Source organism: Nasonia vitripennis, chromosome 1, assembly GCF_009193385.2.
Source record: "Nasonia vitripennis strain AsymCx chromosome 1, Nvit_psr_1.1, whole genome shotgun sequence".
In the NCBI taxonomy this organism is placed as follows: Eukaryota; Metazoa; Arthropoda; class Insecta; order Hymenoptera; family Pteromalidae; genus Nasonia; species Nasonia vitripennis.
Window position 1 is genome coordinate 24,314,115 of NC_045757.1, and position 19,965 is coordinate 24,334,079.

At 38.4% G+C, this 19,965-nt stretch overlaps 1 protein-coding gene across 11 annotated transcripts in view; it reads right to left on the minus strand.

Annotated features, from left to right (window-relative positions):
• The window catches only part of LOC100677935 (fasciclin-3), a 296,183-nt gene that overhangs the window by 2,625 nt on the left and 273,593 nt on the right, over positions 1–19,965 (minus strand). For 2 of the 11 annotated variants that reach the window (XM_031933539.1, XM_031933542.2), the window contains exons 2-11: positions 14,514–14,837; positions 13,959–14,081; positions 13,685–13,873; positions 13,191–13,375; positions 12,603–12,744; positions 11,916–11,975; positions 11,388–11,501; positions 2,188–2,218; positions 1,860–1,937; positions 342–510 (exon numbers count right to left, since the gene is read on the minus strand). In XM_031933539.1, coding sequence (XP_031789399.1) covers positions 342–510; positions 1,860–1,937; positions 2,188–2,218; positions 11,388–11,501; positions 11,916–11,975; positions 12,603–12,744; positions 13,191–13,375; positions 13,685–13,873; positions 13,959–14,081; positions 14,514–14,837 — 1,415 coding nt within the window. Of the gene's footprint in view, positions 1–341; positions 511–1,859; positions 1,938–2,187; positions 2,219–6,943; positions 8,140–10,578; positions 10,670–10,704; positions 10,734–11,387; positions 11,502–11,915; positions 11,976–12,602; positions 12,745–13,190; positions 13,376–13,684; positions 13,874–13,958; positions 14,082–14,513; positions 14,838–19,965 lie in introns of those variants that run through there. The other 9 variants (XM_031933540.2, XM_031933541.2, XR_004228377.2 and 6 more) reach the window with 9 other exon arrangements.

Genomic DNA, 19,965 nt, shown 5'->3' on the forward strand with positions numbered 1-19,965 from the left:
TTATCGAAGCAATTAGCCGGAATATTAGAGCTAATTTTCTTGTCTCGTATATATGCCTGAGCTTTGATACTACGAAATTTGTGCAGCCGATACGCATCAATCATGCCGTATTAGAAAATTATTATTCATACATCAGAAATTAAGTCGATAAGCCGAGATCGAGCATGACAGCTTTGGATTGAATGTATCAACGCTTCATGACGACAATCAGGATTTGAAAACAGTGAAAAAAAGTTCTACTTAATATAATCACAAAAGCACGCGATGGAATTATTCATTGGATTATTCGAGTTGAAAGAGTCAATTGAAAATTTTTCAAGTAGAAATCAAGGGTTACTCACCTTCTCGTCATCCATGGTAACGACAGTTCGCACCGTATCGGTATCAGCACCGGACACCTTGTCCTTGTTACGCTTGAAAAGCTGCGAAAGGCTGATCCTTGGTCTTCCACTGTTTTTGCCAGCGTCTACTTCGGTCCTCGAGTAACGTCCAGTGCTCTCGGTATCGCTTCTATGTGAAAAAAAAAATAGTCCGTCAGTTATGTCGCAAAAAGTATTTCGTGTTGCAGGTACACCAAATAGAATGAGAAATGATTAAGCTTCAAAAGAATTATTTGAATTTAATTATGGTCGTTCGCTGGGCACGATATAATTTTCTACAATGCGATGCTATGTCTATGATGCATATACCAATGATTGTTATTTCCGTCGTGATTTTGTTCGTGTTGTTATATCAAATTATTTACTTGAATGAGTGACGTTGACGAGCCAACGATATTATACAGAGTAATATATGATTGTTAAGTGCTGATAACAGATACTTGCGCAAAGTGTATCATATATTTTTAATCAGAGTGTGCATGTCGTATTATATAAATAAAGCCCTGATTATCATAAATTTCTGCAATGCGGTTGATGTAACTTTTTTTACGCGTCATCACGAATATTAAGTGTAGCCTGCTGTAAATGCACGAAAAAGTCTGATGTGCAATGCTCGTAATTGTCACCAGGAAAATTCGTGAATTTCACCCGAGAACTACTATATTTTATTTGTCGCGCGCGCTTATTATTAAGGCCTATTATGTAAATTACACTCCAGCTTAGCTCACCAAGTTTCAATATACGAATATTGTGCAATCTATGATGACAAAACGGAGGTATGGTCGGAAAAGAATCTGCGACCACGCGATTATAAATTGCACTTTACACTGGAATTTTCTTGATTTATGAAGAACTTAATTAGTAGAAGTGACGCGCGTGCCGTATTCTGGCATAATAACAATGAATTTGTAGTTTAATGTGCTATTTGACAAAAAAAGTGTTTCCTTATTTTTAAATCGATACAAGTAAGCTGCGCGTCATCTTTTTCGCCGAAAGAAGCGTATCGCGGTTATTGAGTGCTTGTACATTCAATTTAAATTATTACATATGCAGCAGCTTATATTATTGGCTGAATCGCAGGTTAATCTTGTAAATTATTAATTTATAGCTATTGAGATTTCATATTTTTAAATTCAAATAATTTTTCTCTCATGCCGGCTGTGGACATAACAACTTAGACATCTTTTAACCATGCACGCTATACATTTTAAGCAGATACAGTTAATACTTAAGCTTCAAGATACACAAAAGCTACCGCGCCATTAAAATCAAACAAAGCTAAAAGCCAAAAAGCAATGCCAATATCATCGTCTCGAACGAAAAAAAAGTTGCAGAAGCCATATCGACATGAATTTGATTGCCATATGGCAGCGACTCGACTGAATATGAAATTTTGTTTGTATACTTCACAAATTCGCCATCGAATTTTAAACAACAAATAAACTCGAAGTTTTGCAAAACAAAAGAGACGTTTCTTGCCTTCGCGGACTGGCATCGTCTGTTTTTGGTTTGACGAAGCGAAGTAGATTAACACTCTCCGCCGGTTCCGCTAAGTCTCTGTAAAACGTGCGAGTCATGCAAACAAATCATAACTAATACTCATTCTCTTCCTGTATTCCATGGTCTTAACAAATTTGCATAAAGAAACTTTTATGTAAAGATACAAAATACAAACAGTTGTTAATAATAAATCAAATCACTACTTTCTTGAAAAAAAGCGAATTCAAAATAAAGTATCTACATTTTATTAGTTACAAAGATTTGTACAGCATTTTTAACTAATTTATGTGATAATTTGAATACTTACGATTCTCCGATATTTCTCTTTGCCGAGCCACCTGAAATAAATTACAAAAAATTAATATACTAAAAAAACATCAGAACAAAAAACCAACTTAATAAATAATAATTATTTGCAAATAATTTAACAGAACCACCGATCTATATAAGAATGCTGTTTAATATTTAAAAAATCTATCTATATCCATGTAATTTTAAGTTATATTTTTAAATTCGTCGCTATTTAATTGTTGGATCTGTTTGGTAGTTGCGTGTACTTATTATTTCGTTTACGTGTAAATACTATTTAATTTTAGTAATTAAAAGAAATAAAATTACTTTAAAAAAATAAATAAATAAACCCAATTTTTAAATATAACGCTTGATAGAAAAATCATGTACTAATTAATAAAAATTAAATAGCAGGGTTGATTAAGTTGAAGTAAATCCGAAATGTATTTAAAACAAATGTTTTTATTTCAAAAATCATATGGTCCTAAGTATAATATCATAGCGATGAATGAACTTATAATTAATATTACATACAGCTTTTTCTATATATTAATTTCATTTTAATCCTTAATCATTTTTATCATTTACCGATTTACTCCTTATCGCAATTGTATCTACAAGTACAGATACAAAATTTTTTTCATCTTTCACTCGCCTTTTCTTATACTTGTCTCATATACCGTCGCTTCACTTTCTCATCGCAGTCCCGTAACATTCAGATTTAGATTTTTTCGTATTTATCTTTAATGCAAAGTATAGCGATCTCTGAAATTGAGTGATGATTAATTTCGATAGGTGCATCAGAAATTAATATTAGTAATCTTCTACTGAAAGAACATGTGCGACTAAAAAAAAATGTGTAACCATACCAGTATGCAATACTGGAACGATGAACGATTATCTTGATTCCTAAAAAGTTACAAAAAAACTGTTAAAAAACAGTCAAATTTTCGTATTCAAATCTTTTCAGAGAACGCCTACTTTAGGTAATGATAATAACTGTTCTCGTTTTGTCGTTGTAATACCTAAACCTTACATTAACATAAATATATTTATATATATATATATATATATATATATATATATATATATATGTTTACTCCATTGTATGGCCAACGATCATGCCTATACTATATAGTTGTATTTTTTTGATCAGTTTTTGAAACTTCGTTTCTAAGTATTAATATGCTTAACAAAGAAAATTTAAAAAAATAGGTTCACAATCTATTGTAGCTTTGTGGAAATTAAATGTATGCGGTTCAATATTTTCAGCACGACCATTAAGAAGGTTAAGTAAGTTAGCATTATTACGATTACGTTACAGTAAAATTAATTCTTTAAAAATAAGTATTATAATGTATAATAATATCAATAATGATAATGATTATGTACCACAAAGAACATTTGTACATTAAAAACGCGTCAGCTTTTCAAGATGCCTAAACTTAGCGTTACAGCTGCTTAAAGATCGTTACGTAAATTCGTGTAATTTTCCCCCTTGTTTGAGATTCGCTTTATCGCAAACTCAAACTTAATAATATTTTCGCATCGACAATTTCAAACGCTCCTTTTTTTTGTTACAACCTGGCGACATACGACATTGCTTCCATCTCGTTGAAACATTTTTTTTTATACTCGCACATACGTGTATCTCATCGAAAAGCATATCCTTGTCAAAAGTGAAATAAAAATTACGATTCGGCGCAGGTGAAACGTGAAATATGATGACAGGAAATGGAGACAGCGACTGGCGTTAAAAAAGGTATACGAGGGAATAGGGTTAGTTAGAGGGCAAAAACCGAAGGGGCTAGGAATGTCTGAAATGTTATCAGTCCCGTGTTTTACGGCTCGGTGCAGTTCATTTTATATTTTTTATGGCAGTGACCTCAGTTCCAACGCACTCGTTTACTTTATTACTTCTGTTCGTGTGCATGTGCATAAAGGTATATATTGTTTGCTCTCCAGGTGTAAAGTCTGAAAACGAGTACAACATAGTCATCGGACATTAAAAACATTTTTTAAAACTTGTATCGTTTTTACGATCATGCGATATAAAAAAATGTTCGTATTAATGTTTTTTTCTTTTTATCGTCTATTCATTCCTTTGTCTTGTTTAACTTTCTATTAGTTAAGGGTAGTATGGATAAAATGACATCAAGTCGAAAAATGTACCGCAACGTTTGCTGTTATCGGTGCGTACACATTGACATATTATGCATTGTGTATGTCTATATATCTTTAAATTTGTATGCTAATACGCGCTTTTTTTATATTTAAATCTTACCTTAGTAAAGTGATTAAAAGAAGCGCTGCTTGGCTTTGAAAAACCACTTTGTTACAGCAAAAATTATCATACAAAATTTTTATACAGTTTTATAAGATAAAGAAAATCAAGAAACTTAAATTCGTTAGATCATATTATTATAGTCTCGTATCGATTAATTTTTCGAGTTTATACTATCATCATTGGCTGTTATGCTGGGTGAACTAGGTCAAAGTGATTTTTCAATGTCGCACATCGATTCTGCATTCTTAAACATCAAGTAAAACGTTATTCTGCCATTTATAACATTTTGTTTTCTCTCAAATATGAATAATAACGACGGGTCTTTGGCAATTGGTGTGCTCTTTTTGTCGCAGGCCAACTGCTTCGACGCTTCTCAACATAATGCATCGTTAGTATATCATTCAATCTTGATACAATAATATTTATAATATGTATATTTATATATTCCCTTTTTCCATCTCTTTAATATATATACAATGCACGCGGACAAGTCGAGGCAGGCCACCGACGAATTTCTTAATGCTTCGCTAAAATTTCTTTTCCATATAGATCTTTCATTTATTTTATTTTTCTTTCTCACTCGGGCTCTTTGATTATTTTCTTCGCCTCTAGATTTTGACCATCTACTCTTGGGACTTTTGCACGATAGTCAGCAAAAGTCGAAAGCGGATAAGTGTAGGATTCTTTATTCTTCTTGAGGAGGAAAGCATAAAAATCATTTTCGCACAAGTTGATTTTTTCTACCTAATATACTCGATAATTTGATTCTAACGCACTTTTTCGTTCGACAAACTTGAGTTTCAAGAGCAGATGTGTCGTTAACTGCGTATTTTTAAGTGTAAGTCTTATAAATTTGTATGTGTTCTCAAAAGTCTCTGTACACAAACGTCGAAGGATCCCAAAAAAGATAGCAAGATAAAAATTGTTTTAAAATCTGATGATTGTTTTATTGGTTTAAATCTCTTTATTGATGACAATTCTTCATTTATAAAAATTCTCTATTGAATAAACGATTACAAAGGTAAAAAATGAGGAATTAAATGGAAACGTATAAAATTAAAGGGTTCTACAATCTCAGTACAGGGCAGTTATTTAGTATTCCTTGTTATAGTATTAAAACAATACAGTGAGTCAAGAACACGTCACTGGACAATGCAAGTTTTACCTTTTCTCTTTTTGCTTTTATACCAGTAAGGTAATGCTAAGTAAAAAAAATTACCTGTACAAAAGTATAAACAACCCTTATTGTCGACGACGATAATAAGAAATGGGTGAAGCTCACATGGCTTCAATAAATAAATTGTTTGTAAATCGCGACAAGTACAAAATGTAGAAAAAGCTGGCGGGTCAGAAGCGCGCATCAGATTTTTTTGTGTCGTTAGTAATTTTAATGAGACGATCGCATACCTTACGATAACGAAAAGAAAGCTTCTTCTTTCTTTTTAATATTATAATGAAAATATTACTTTTGTTATATCTAGTATTAGATAGATTTACCAAATTCAAAATCAATAAATAACCTCATAGTTTACTTATTTAAAATTTCGGTGTACATGAAATTCTGACAACGCTAACTACAGTGCTAAATTACAAAAAATAAACATGATCTCTCATTAGTGCTTCACGCGTGAATTTTTTATAAACTAGAGTAAAAAAGAAAACTTAATTTTAAGTGTTTTCGCTTTTTAACTGCATCCGCCAACGGCAAAATACTTACTTAAAAAAATTATCATAAGCTAATCATCGCAGTAATTGTTTTTAAGCTTTAAGCTTTTTTTAGTGATAATAATAATAATAATATTAATAATAGAAATTGCAAAAGGAATCGCGTATGACCATACTTTTTTCGCATAACTAACTAAAATACATTCTTAAAGTAAATATTACTGCATAAGAGCGCGGTGGAATAAATCAAGATTATTGAAAAAAATATAATAAAAATTAAAATTGAAAGATTACTGTACTCACAAAAAACGATGAAATATATATATATATATATATATATATATATATATATATATATATGTATTTATAATATGTATATTTTAGCTAGTTTTACGAAATTCAAATTTACATTACTAGAATAATGAAATTTGATCAATGGACGGATGCAGTCCTGGTTAACGCAAATACTAATTAATAATGATGAAAATGCGTATGAACTCAATGGGTGAACTTTGTTAATCCCAAAGAAAAAAAGTAACGCATAGAAGTCGCAACTTCCGTATATATTTAAGGTCAGATCATGTCAAATAATACTGACCGAGTGGTAAGTGTTTATACGCTTAAAGGCGAGCTTGTAGCTTTTCATAGAACTTTACAATTTTTATGGAATGTTTTGACAACATTATTAAAAAATCTTTCTTTCTATAAGATCGTCTTGCGTTTAATCCCTCAACTAAAAGTAATTATCTAAAATAATGAAATTCGAAACCTAAAAAGGATCTTTAAAACCTATTGAGATTCGCTTTTATTTATTTTTTTCTTTGTTTGCCAGATCAAATGAGTGAATGGCGCGCGAAAGTGAAGCCCTCATTTACGCGCTGGAATGATTGTTACTAAATGGAGTTTCGTCTTACAGGATTGAGCTATTTTTAATCATTTAAGCTATGTCATTTATCTTCTTGTTAAGCTATGTACAAACTCACATCTGGAAATAGCGAAGTAACGCCACGGCGTTTTTCTTTTCAGAGCTTCGTCAGTGATTCAAAAGTACTTACGAGAAAGAGTCAAAAAAAAAAAACAAAATTCTGAACAAAATTCGCTAACTGACGTTACTTCGTTTTGCAAGAAATGTAAAAAAGCGTCTTATTGTTCAAAGCATGCGCGAATCCCTCAGAACCCTGACAGAACACTCTACGCGTAAAAAAATAATACAGAAAAAACGTAAATATTTGCGATCAGTTACATAAATCTAGTGAAAAAGAGCTTCTTCGAGGCGATTCGCGCACGTTTTACGTGCGTTTACGTGCCGCTGACGACGAGGACGGCGACGACGCCGAGATTCAGCATTTCGTTATTTTAACATTACTTATTTAAACGCATAGAGAAAGAGGACGGCGCCGCTCGCCCGAGGAAAATTCGTCCGTTCGTTCGATAGGCGTATGTGCTCGCGAAGGAAAGAATAACGGCCAGTCAACCGGCTTCTTTTTTTCCTCGTGTATACGCCGCACAGATTTTGTTTTACCGATGCTACACATACGCTATACACATATCTCGCTATGCATGTACATGTATATAATATTGCGAATCGTTGATTTCAGAAGTCACTCGACGCCGATGGCTACAGTAACTGCGAAGTGAGTCGAGTGGATTCCGGGATGAACGATTCAGAATAGCAGTAGTGAACGACAAGGCTGTCGACGCTTGTTATCTCGCGCGAGGAGAAAGACGAGGCGGAGCTAGGCTCCGAGACGGCGACTTAGACAGGTGTGTCGGTCTTCTTGTCGAGGTCCTTTTTGATGTCCTTACTGTTGTTGATGTCGTTGCGGCCGTTGACGTACTCGGTGCTGGCGTGTATCGGGTTCTCCTGTCCGTGCTGCGAAGCCGGCATCTTCTCGTCACTTATGATGTGCTGGTCGTGCTCGTGCTGATCGTCGTCCTCGTCCGAGCCGGGCGTGATGTGCGCCTCGCTGCCAGCGCCCGCGCCCCCGGCGGCCTCTTCGTCGCTCCGGCGCCTCGCTGCAACAAGCAACCCCAGCAATATCGGTCAAAGGCACTCTTTCTTTACGTGTGGATTTATTTTCAATTTTTTTTTTATTTTATTACTATTGCTTTATATACTGGAATTTTCTAGTTGACATTTATAGCCATGAGAGCGTCGAAGTTAGTTGCAGAAACGAAACTTCGTCATTCTCATGGCTGTTTGACTATACTCTTGTTCAGGCTACTTTGACTAATCTAAGAAAGATTTACAGTACTGCTATTAGTTTGCGAATCAAAAGCGAGTCGTCGAATTGAACATTTAATTGATAAATATACTTTGTCAATAATATAAAAATGTAGCTATTATAGGTAGTCTAATGACTCGCTTTCATTATTGTGGGTGTCTCAGTGCAAGCAATGATCTATAATTACTATAGAATGATTTGAGAAAAACTATGGTATAAAGTAAGAAGTGTAAATACCATGCGGTTTTATATTTCCAAAAAAATCTAATAGCGTCTCAAAATACAATACGATCTTTTTCATTACTTTAATACTGTAAAGTTTTTATTTTCAAATTTTTTTGAGACACTAGGGTTAATATTACGGAAGTATGAGATCGATGTTAATAGTAGGGGAAGTTTTAAAAAGAAAATAGATATTACAAGGCATGGAGCTGCTTGAGTATGAGGTGCATTAGCTTAGAATTACCAACTTTTAGAAAGTAATATAGATACTAATAAGTTTAATTTTGATATCTTAATTAACTTCATTCTATATGAAATCATTTTCATGTATACCTCTACGTTCTTTAGAAATTCATATCTAATACAATTAGTCTCATATTTTAGTTTAGCATTCAAACATGCGAAACGGATATACATCTTTTCAGCACATCCGTGAAGAACGTGCTTAATAATTTCTACACTTAATAGATTTATAATGAACTATTCTTGTTAACTATTTTTAATTTAAATCTTATGAGTGATATGTGTTTTGCCTCATAAGTGCTATGAGAACGCGATTGAAAAATATTGTACTTTGTATATTGTTTGATTTCAGGCAGATGTACACCATCGAACTAGTAAAATTATAATTTAATAATAAATCTTACGGGCTAAAAGCTAAATTTTAAAGCCCGAAAATATTCAGTTTTTGTGCCAAATTTTCCTAAAGTTTAATAACGATGGTTCTTAGTGATCAATGTATTCGTTGCAACCAGAAATAAAATTAACTGTGCAGTGAAAAAATAACATTTGCAATAATGGATTCTGATAAATTCTTAGTTTTGCATATATGTGACTGTGTGTGTATAGTTGAGTTTTAATTAAAACTGATACTATATTTTTGCATCTTTTTACCAACGAATCTGACTAATGAAAAATTTTAAAATAAAATATTTATTGCATAGCGTAGTAAAATAAAACATGTATGTATATAATGAAATTCTATGATAGGCGCATGCGTTAATGAAAGATATAACAAAGAAAATTCCTTCGACTTTTTATCGACAAAATAATAAAAAAGAACAGCCAACATTTAGAAACTGGAAAAGTCAATAAATTACAATCCTGACTTGTCCACACTTGCCTTCGCCGATTTGTAGCGGTTGCTTGTTATTTATTATTTTCCATTCAAACACAAATTATGAGCATCTTTAATTCCTTCGAAAAAAATTGCTTAAACTTTGCGAGATCTCATGCAATAAATATCGCAAGTTCAGTATCATGCATCACGGTGTTTTTATTGTTCTGTTTATTGCAGTAGTCGTTTTTATGTTGTCGAGCTGTCCGAATAACGATTATAGAATAAACTACACATTTCACTATAGCCATGAAAAAAACGAAAAATTTACTCTTTGATTAAATTATTATGAAATTTCATGATTAGATATAAAATATATGATTTTATATGTAATCCAAGCACAAACAAGTGTTATATTTTCATCTTTAAAAAATAAATAAAGATTAAATAAACATTATTAAAGCAAATATTCTTAGACAGTAACATTAATAATCAAAGCTTTTATTAAATGTCATTAAATAGTTAATTTTAAAAAGCATTTGATGACATCATGGAAAATTAAAAATCAAAGAGTAAAAATTTGGTTAATATTTGTTTTTTAGAGGCGTAGAAAACTTGTACGGTATAAGTAGTATATGTATACTATTATTGTTAATAAACGATCGATTTTCACATCGAAGTATAAAATATGTATAGACAAGTTTTTCACGCTGTTCGCTACGGGGATGAACAAAAATGTGTTGAATTTTAAATATGAAATGGTGGCTAAGTAGACGTTCACTGACAGCGAGCAGCGAATACGAAATAATAACTAAAAATGAAACACTGTCAATCAAATATAAGTCGCGTACAATGATATTAGGGGCGAACGAAGGGGTCGAGCGGGAATAAAAAAAAACTGCAATGTGATGCTCTGCCATGGAGTAGCGGTTTTTTCTTGCGGCGACTTACCCCTGGACAATCTCATGCCTAGCGCACGTAATCGCACGCTTAAAGTCGATGTATCTCTGGATTCTTTACTTGGCTCGACTTGCATGCTGTCCTATCAGTAGCAGCACAACACACATGACATATTTTCATTTTTCATACGTGTTACAAAATCACAGCTGAGTAAATTAAATGATTATTCAGCATATTAGGCTTTAAAAAAAAACTAATTTGTCTATTTCACCCTGCCATCGTCATTTTTGGTTTAAAGTGTTGTTAAATTGTATATTTTATGAATTCATCTGGCCATTTCGAATTTATATCTTTTATACAGAACGTAAACGATTGTAAACTTACACGTAGAGAAAAGACATGCCGCAATAACAGTAGACTCGAGCATGCCTAAGCTGGGCCAACAAGATACTCTCGACATAAGTTGTATACCGTTAGGATGGCAGATCTTTGTTCTTCGTGTATCCTGATATTATTTAATATTTCAGCGTGTTCTGATTTTGTTAATTATCTGCTAATTGGATAATGCTAATTTAATATGTTTATAAATTAGATAATCTAGAGTCGACTTCTCAATGTTATACATATGTAAAAATAATTTTGGATCCTTTCCCCATTATAGATATATATTTTTGTTAAAAGCTTATCACCATCTACAAAAGAATAGAATTCAAAGTATTTTCCACCAACTACGCCCGAAACCGTCATTTATTTATAAGGTTAAGACTGGCTCGTAAGAATAGGTATTGAAATTGTTCAATTTGTCAGATTTTTACTATAAAAGAGAAAAAGATAAAAGCGTTTGGAAGTGGATAACTCACCTGCGAAGCACCAGCGACCAGTCGCACGAGCAAAAACTACCAAGAACACAGCAAGGATCAGTATCAAAACTCCAACAACGATTCCAATTATCGATCCAGCGTCCAAATCAACTCCTGAAAGTACAATATGATGTTGATTATCTGCTCGTATAAAATAAATTATCAGTGGTTGTTTCTTTTGCAATAAGCAGCTATGTAATAATCACATCTAAATCAGTAACTTAAGAGAAAATAAATAATCGTAATATATTCCTTGAAAATATTTATCAATACATATCACAATTCATCTGAATATTAATAGCTACAAAGAATAAATATGTAGGAATTGAATCTAAATTTTTGTGATATGAACTGGTGTAAAAAGGCAGTAATTCTACCTTGTAAATTAAAGTTGTGATAAAACCTAAAATACTTAAAATTAATATTTACATTAAATTAATTATACTAAAAATAATTAAATAAAACTTCAACGAATATATAAACAATAATAACAACAACTATATATGCAACGTAGAAAGTGACATTTACCTAGTGCGTGCATGTGTTCGGAGATCTTACCGTAGAATTGATTAATTCGATCCATAGCTCCTGCGTGAGCATGCGACGAAGGTATTTGCAATTAGAAAGTTATTTTTGACGCATGATTAGCGCTGTTTGCATAGAGATTTAAGATAGATCATCGACACGTGACTGTGAATTTGCGAGGTTCCTAAACGACAGTTGCGTGTCAAGTTTATACATTGTTGTCTTGTAAAACGATCTTTATTGCCGTTCGCAATTTAAGAGCTTTACTCACTGTTCCCGGAAGAAAAAAATAAAAAGCAATCAATGGTAACGCGACGCATATTTTATGAATTGCTGTATGAATGATTTTACATTAAGCTGAGAATATTTTTATTTTCGCTTGAAAAAAGCAAGCATAAAAGCTGTACACAACGTTAGACTTTTTGAAATCGTAAGTAAAAGCGACGGTGACGAAAAAGCTGGACAATAATCACAATCAATTAGTGTCGGTGATACACTTTGTATATACACTTTTTTAATGACATCAATGCTGCGTAACGATGTATAATACACAATAGTATATATATACCCTATGTCAAATTATCACAGCATTGATGCCATTCGATCATGCTTCATTGAGTGATTAAAATCACACAGAAGTGATGAAAAAAAAAATTTATTCTATTGAACCAAAAGTTTGAGACAACTAACCTGCGGGCTCAGAAGCAGAAGATAAGGTAATCTTGTAAGTGGCATATCCTTCGGAGTTGTGGGCTTCCAAACTGTACTCCTTCTCCGTGTCGGATTTCTGAACACTATCAATGTTCAACTCGACGCTCCAGTATCCATGACCCTGAGCAAATTCAAAAGTTAACAAAAATCTTCGAGTGTGTATCCCGTGCCCAAAAGAAGAATACTCGGATACATCGACGATCGAGTATTTCTAAACCCCAGCGTAAACACAATCCAACACTACATTTCTAAAGCAATGCGCAGTTAATCAAGTGGATTTGTTTGCAGTGTAAACGCGGCGCTGTCCGCCTCGACGAAAATAGAAATCAAACAGTTTTTTGTCGCGCGTGTACACAGGGCAAAAAACAGAGAGCGCGGCAGCGCCGGGCTGATAAGCGAGGAAAAATCGACGCGCGAAGCAATATTCTCTCTCCCTTCTCACTGTGTTTGCGATGGCGAATAACGATTTTTTCCTCGTACTGGTCGTCTCCTGGCGTATATACGAAATATACCAGGAGACGACCAGTACGAGGAAAAAATCGATGTATATACGAAATATAAATTTACCAGGTCGACGGCAGTTGAGGTCTGGAGGCGTCCGGTGACGTCGGGCTGTCCAGCGGTGATCTTCACGTTGTCGACGTTCCACGTGAAGGTGGGCTTCGGGTTGGCGTGGACGGTCACGTTCACCTTTCCGGGACGGCCGATATCGTAGCCGAAGCGATGGATGGTGTCCTGCTCCTGCGGTGGAACTGAAAATACGGAAGTTATGATTTTTGTGATCGACGACTCGTAGCGCGCGTAAGGCTAATGTGTCGATGGTGATCGAATTATGGCGCGTTTGCTTGACGGGAGCGAGCTTTTGATGCATTGCTTGGGGGACAATGGGCGGTATTTTTTTCCGTCGACGTTCTTCCAAGAGAGATTGAAGGCCTGTCGGAATGAATTTTCGCCTGGACTGATAAGTAATTGCCTCCGCGCTTGCGATATCGCACAATAGCATCGGAAAAATCCGGTCAATACCCGAGTTTTAAATGGTACAATATAAGTTATGTACTCACAGTAAACTTCGATCTGCCTGCTGGATTCCAAGGGTTTCTGAAGAGCAATGTGACTGGCGCGGCATCTGAGTGTCTTTCCGTTGTCACTGGGGGTGACGCTGCGGGACGTGTTGAGCTCGGCGTAGTCGTTGTCGTCAAGTCGGCGTCCGAACAACATGGGCCTATCGTCGACTCCGATCGGCTCGTTGTCTGCAAGTGTTTTTCAGCATGAGAAAAAATATCTCCACACGGCGTAGCTTCATGCACGAAATAATTCTTCGACTGTCAGACTTACCCAAGTAGAGCGAGACGTTCGCGGGCGGCCTTCCCTCCATGGCGACACAGCTGACGACCATCTTCTCTCCGGTTTTGTAGGGATAGTTCGAGTTGAGAGTGAGCTGTGGCTGCAGCGGGGCCTCTGCGAAGTTTAAATATAATTCTTTAGTCTAGGCCCCTGTACTCGTACATCACCGATGCGCGTCCCGCCCGCCCGCCCTCAGAGTGCGAGCTTTTGTACGCGAACAAACTTTGTCCCATAAAGCAAATCTTTCATTAACATTTTTCTCCTTCTCGAAAGTCACGCTTTTACTTTTTGCGAAACTGCGTGCCGCATATTTTTAACATCGGATGAGGCGAAAAGGCGGACGTATGCCAGTGAATAAGGGTCGCGTTTAGTCAGACTTTGAAGATAAATTCGGTTCTGAAAACGTGGTACAGCTACTAAAAATATGGTTATGGGATTGAATATGTAAAAACGGTTTAGTACTTTTATTCATCGAAAAGTCTTATCCAACATAATTTTCAAAATTAAACTGAAGTATACTACATTACAAATACATATTGTACTCACTCGCAACGATCATGCGGACGGTAGCGGAGGTCTCGGAACGGCCATTATCGGGAGTAAGGAAGCAGGTGACGTTGCCGTCGTGTTTTTCTCTGATCGTTGATATCGCGACACCGCAATGTCCCTTCTTCAAGCCCTCGCCGTAGTACGCGATGCCATCTTCCGCAGACTGGCCGTCGCGCAGCACGAGGCTGCTCTCTCCTGGTATGGTGAAGCGGCATACCTGCAGCGGCACCGGGAGCTTGCAGAGAATCTTCTGCTCCTGACCCTGTCGCACCGCCACCTGGTTGTCCGGCACGATGTCCACCGGCAGATTCTGCTTGAAAGCTGAAAGCGAAAACAATATTAAAGTCTTTATTCCACTAGCTAATCGCAATTATTTCACGTCAACAAGAAATGCCGGCAATTTCAAAAGTCAAATACTCCGCGTGTTAGACGAAACCGCGCAGCGAGCCAAAAACTCGACGTTTAATAATCCTCCAATTTCGCTCGGGAGAGAAAGACTGCTGCGCTCGGAAAGAGCTCTCCAATGCGGCCGGCTCTCAGGTGAGACATCCGAGAGCGGAGTAAAAAATCTGATATAGGTATATATAGTAGAAGAGGGGGTTCGGGGGAGGTTTTCACGCAATAAGTCTAATAAGTTGGCCCGTGGGACAGGTCCGCTGACACAGGTACGAGCGAGAAGCGGGTATTACCGAGAGAGAGAGAGAGAGAGAGAGAGAGAGAGAGAGAGAGAGAGAGAGAGAGAGAGAGCGGAAAGCGAGATTTACGGGACAAAAAGGAGAGTTGATTAAACCGCCCTCTATGTTCCTCTCTCGTTCCAGGTAGCTGTGTATATATACGCCGCGAGGACCTGCGCGCGCGCTTTTTACCGCGGCAAATCTGACTCGAGCGAGCGCGAGCTAAATTTATGCCGCTCGGCTATACCTTCTGCTTCTTACATTCATGCACGCGCTAAAGACTCGTCCGGGTTATTTATGCCGCGGAGTTTCGAATTTTCGGTATAATTTTATCGTAACTTTTCGACCAGACACTTTTATTTTCATCCTCGCGTATCCTGCAGAAGCTCTCATCTCGGCCTTGTTGTGATCTTCGAAACAAAAACATGTATGATTCAAAAGGCGGACAAAAGCCGCGAGTATACACGCAGCGCGAACCTGTATAATTGCGCGGATCGAGCCTCCCTGTCTCTCGTATAATAAAGTCTAATAACCATCGGCTGCAGACGCCGCGCGGCCATTGTGCGCCGGCGCGAACAAAAAAAAAGGGGGGAAAAGCGAGTAGGAACTAACCGATCGAGAGAGCCGAGCATAGGCTCCATTAATAACCGCATTGTCAAACTCGGCTCTCGCGCGCGCGAGCCGGAAACGATATCGTTCGGGTGTTAATGGCAGCCTGCGCCGACGAGACGTGCTCTCTGCTCGATCTCTCTATACGTATATACGCAGTGTTATTCGGTTCTACTCTTCAAACCAGGCCGCGCGATTAAAACTTCTCGTGTATTTTATAACCGCGGCGTCCGAAAGCTCGCGCTTTCTTTCGCGGTTATTTATTGCGCCTTTCGGCGGCTTCTCGAGTAGTAACTTGTGTGTTTGCGCGTTTATGAATGGATAAAGTAGCGTGTAAGACGTTCGTTATAATATGGCTCTTGTTTGGATAGTCGATTAATGAGGAGTTTGGCGAGCAATCGCAATTATAGCTCGATATATACATATATTATATACTTGGCAATTTGCACGATAAATATAACCAGCCGGATATATTTCGCTTGAATATCGCTACTTCGTGCCTCGAGGCTCGTTAATTAATTGTCCGTGTATAATAGATCGCGTATGTGATACCTCCGGATAGTATCGAGAACGCGTTTCGATTTTTAACGTCATTTTTAATAAAATTCATGCAATTGTACGAAAACAACTCGTACGACTGAATTAAAAATTTCCCCTCTCATACAATCTATCCCAGACCAGAGCCACAAAGCCACATTGATGCATCAAAGTCCTTTCCGCATAAAGCATCGCACGGGGTTATCTCTAATACAAAGCGCGCGAGAGATAACGACGCGCCGAAAAAAGGAACGAGAAAAGCCAGAGGCGTCGGGGGTGATATCGCGTTAGCGGCGGCCGGAAATTTTATGCAGCCACGCACGAGGCGCATCAATATGACGCGGTTTCGGGGCGAGTGCAAAAAAGACATAGTGCGAGCGGCACACCGCCATTATGTTAATGGCGAGGCAAAAATTATGATAAACCGGCCGTGACGCCGCACGCCGAGCGCAGACCCGCTCGCCGATTATAATATTTCATTCTCGCCGAATTCGAGGACACGCGAGAGTAATAATTCGGCACCGATGCTGCACCGGACGAGTGACTGATGAGTCCGGAAACACCTTCGCTTCAAAGTACGTGCCCCGCGGCGCTAATAGGTCGAGCTTCTGCCGCGCTGCTCGATTATTGAGATGTGTTATTTTGCTTCGTTTACTCTCATTTCTGCACTGACCGACAAATAAAACAATAACAACAGAACTCGCTCTTTAGCTCCCAAAAATACGTAATTATATCCTACGCGTGAATTGCCAACAGCATCGGAGCCGACGAATTCGACACTGGACAGACTTTCCAAATATCTCAACCGAAATTTCAGCTCTAATAACCAAACACAGAGCAAGCGGACTGACCAATTCCACGCCCATCGTGCAGACGCATTATATTGCTCGCGCAATGAGATTGACAGTGCATTAAATTCCTCGCTGCTAAATTCCTCACCCCCCGCATTTACACCACCCGAACTCTATAAAACTTTCGCCGCATCGTTTGCTCCATAATGCATCTCCAAACAGACTACCAGCCCGCGACAGCCGTGAGCGCACTCTCTCGTGTACTCGAGGCTAATTTTTATTATGCTAAACAACGGGGCCGCGAGCTGCCTCGCTTTCGGCAAACCAACTGCTATGCGCGAGCATATAATATACGCGCGATAATAACAACAATAACGATCGCAAGCTCGCTCTCCCTCCCCCCCCCCCCTCTCTCTCTCTCTCTCTCTCTCTCTCTCTCTCTCTGACCAGCGACATTTTATCTCCGAGTGCGCGGCGCACAATATGCCCACGAACTGGAAACTATACCGCATGAAATGACGGGCTAAAGTTCGCCATTAGGTTTGATTACCGTCTCTATCTATATTATGTCCATCGCGATGCGGGTTTACGGGCTGGGAGGAGGAGGCGTAAAATTTGCATGCTTTATTGCGGCTACTCAATGACAACGAATTTAGTTCGCATGACTCGCGGATGCTTTAGAAGCATCAATACGCGGAGAGCTATTCGCTCTGTTTCCCCCGCGTGTATGTATGCGCCCGCGACCTGCACATATTGCCAGCCGAGTCAAGCTGGACTCGATAATAAATTTGATTGTCGCTCATCGAATCAGTCGGACAAATTAACGTGCCACTCTATATGCGCGGGAATCGCTACGCTCTCGTTATTTTTCTAACGGTTTTAACGATGTCGATGACGTTATTACGCTTTGCGATTTTTTAACGAGTCATTAGTTGTATTAAACAACGAGTTGTACCGATCGATTAAAAAATGATGAAAAAAATGTCATACCCTCGCAAGCTCTGCACCGTCGTAATCACGAAGCAGCGCAAAAGAAGACGCTTCAGCGAGAAAAATCAGTGCAGACTTCCCACGTGGAAAATCTCCAATTCAATCAATTGTACAAAGGCCGAAATCCCCGCAAGCTTTCCTCCCTGCTTAGCATACATAGTACTAGCAGCGGCGACGAATAATCCGTTGACCGCGCGCGGGGTGGCAAATGTATTAGACGACACGCACTAATACTGCTAATTTCCTCTGCGGTTCCACTGCGCGCACCGCACGAGTAAAAAGAGAAAAACAGAAAGACAGCCGCCATGGGAGTATGGCTGTAAAACTTAAGCCACTTTAATGCAGGATGATGTTCCATATCGGGCAGAGAGACCGGCGTGTCATAACCGTTAAAGTAAGCTCTCGCGGCTGCTGCCGCTACTACAGCGCAGGAATATGAGAAAAGGAATTTGCCCGTGTACAGAGCTATAACATCCTCTCTCTGCCTGTGGCTTGTGCGACGAAAAGGGGAAAAGCGCGTTTTAATAGTCGAGATACAGGCCTCGTCGACCTGTTTTTACTCGAACGGCTTAGCGTCCGCGCGCGGCAAGATGCTCCGCTCTTCCTGCTCAACGAGCTAGCAAAACGCTTCGCGAAATAACGCGGAAATCTTCAAATGCGACGTATAAGGGCCGGTATTAGCGTCGAGAGGATCGACAGGCACTTATGCGTCGTTATGAGCTGGACACGCGCTTATCACTCATATTCGCGCGTCAATTTCGGGATCACCGATGCGCCGCTCGCTATCCACAAATCATCGCATCTGTTGCTGCGGTTTTCCTCTCTCGTGAGCTTTACTACTGGCCCCGTGTACGTGTGCAGCGAGGAAGCAGCCGCTCTCAAATTAGATCGCGACGTCGCCGCCTGCACGTGTCGATGCGGCTGCTGGAAAATTCAAATTAGATTTACATCTTTGCAATTAGCCGCGAGCATCGTAAATTAATAAAGACCTGCCGACGCTGCTCTCGCGTGTTTTTGATATACGAGCGCGTGAGATTTTTATGTGGGTATAATATAGGCCTATTTATACGCGCGTTTGGATGATGGGTATGTAAAAATTGTCGAATTTACGGAGCTTTATTTTTGAAAATTTTTCTGCTGAGTTAAATTTATCGCCGGTATTTATGGCGCTTCGTGTATTTTCGCGTATCGACGAGGCTCGCTGAATGATCGTAAAATTGCACTCGATTACAGTATCATGAACGCGGTTATTATCGTCATCACCTTCACTTCGAGATGGTACGTATCAATTCGTGATGGTGTAAATAAAATAAACTTCCAGGGATTCGATTCCCGAACAGCCCGAAGAAATCTCCTTACACACACGTACCCGAGAGAGAGATAGAGAGAGAGAGAGAGAGAGAGAGAGAGAGAGAGAGAGAGAGAGAGAGAGAGAGAGAGAGAGAGAGAGAGAGAGAGAGAGCAAAAGAAGAAGCATCAGGAATCGAAAGCTTTCTATAAGCTCGACCAGCGGCAAGTTCAATTTTCGTTACACCCCGTCGGTCGATCGGCAGCTTTTTCGAAAATTCCATATAAATACACGGGGCGACGACGACAGGGGGCGAGAGGCCGTGTAATCGGTGCCGGTGCGCCGCAAACCGACGAGCGTTGCAGTTCCGTGCAATTTCCCAATGATTTCCAATTTTCTCGGGCTGTTAGAGTCGCGCGCGCTCGTGTATCCGGCGACGGACCGAGATTGCCGCCGAGGTCAGCACTTCTCTCTCTCTCTCTCTCTCTCTCTCTCTCTCTCTCTCTCTCTCTCTCTCTCTCTCTCTCACTCACTCTCGCAGCCGTAGACTTGGTTTTGCC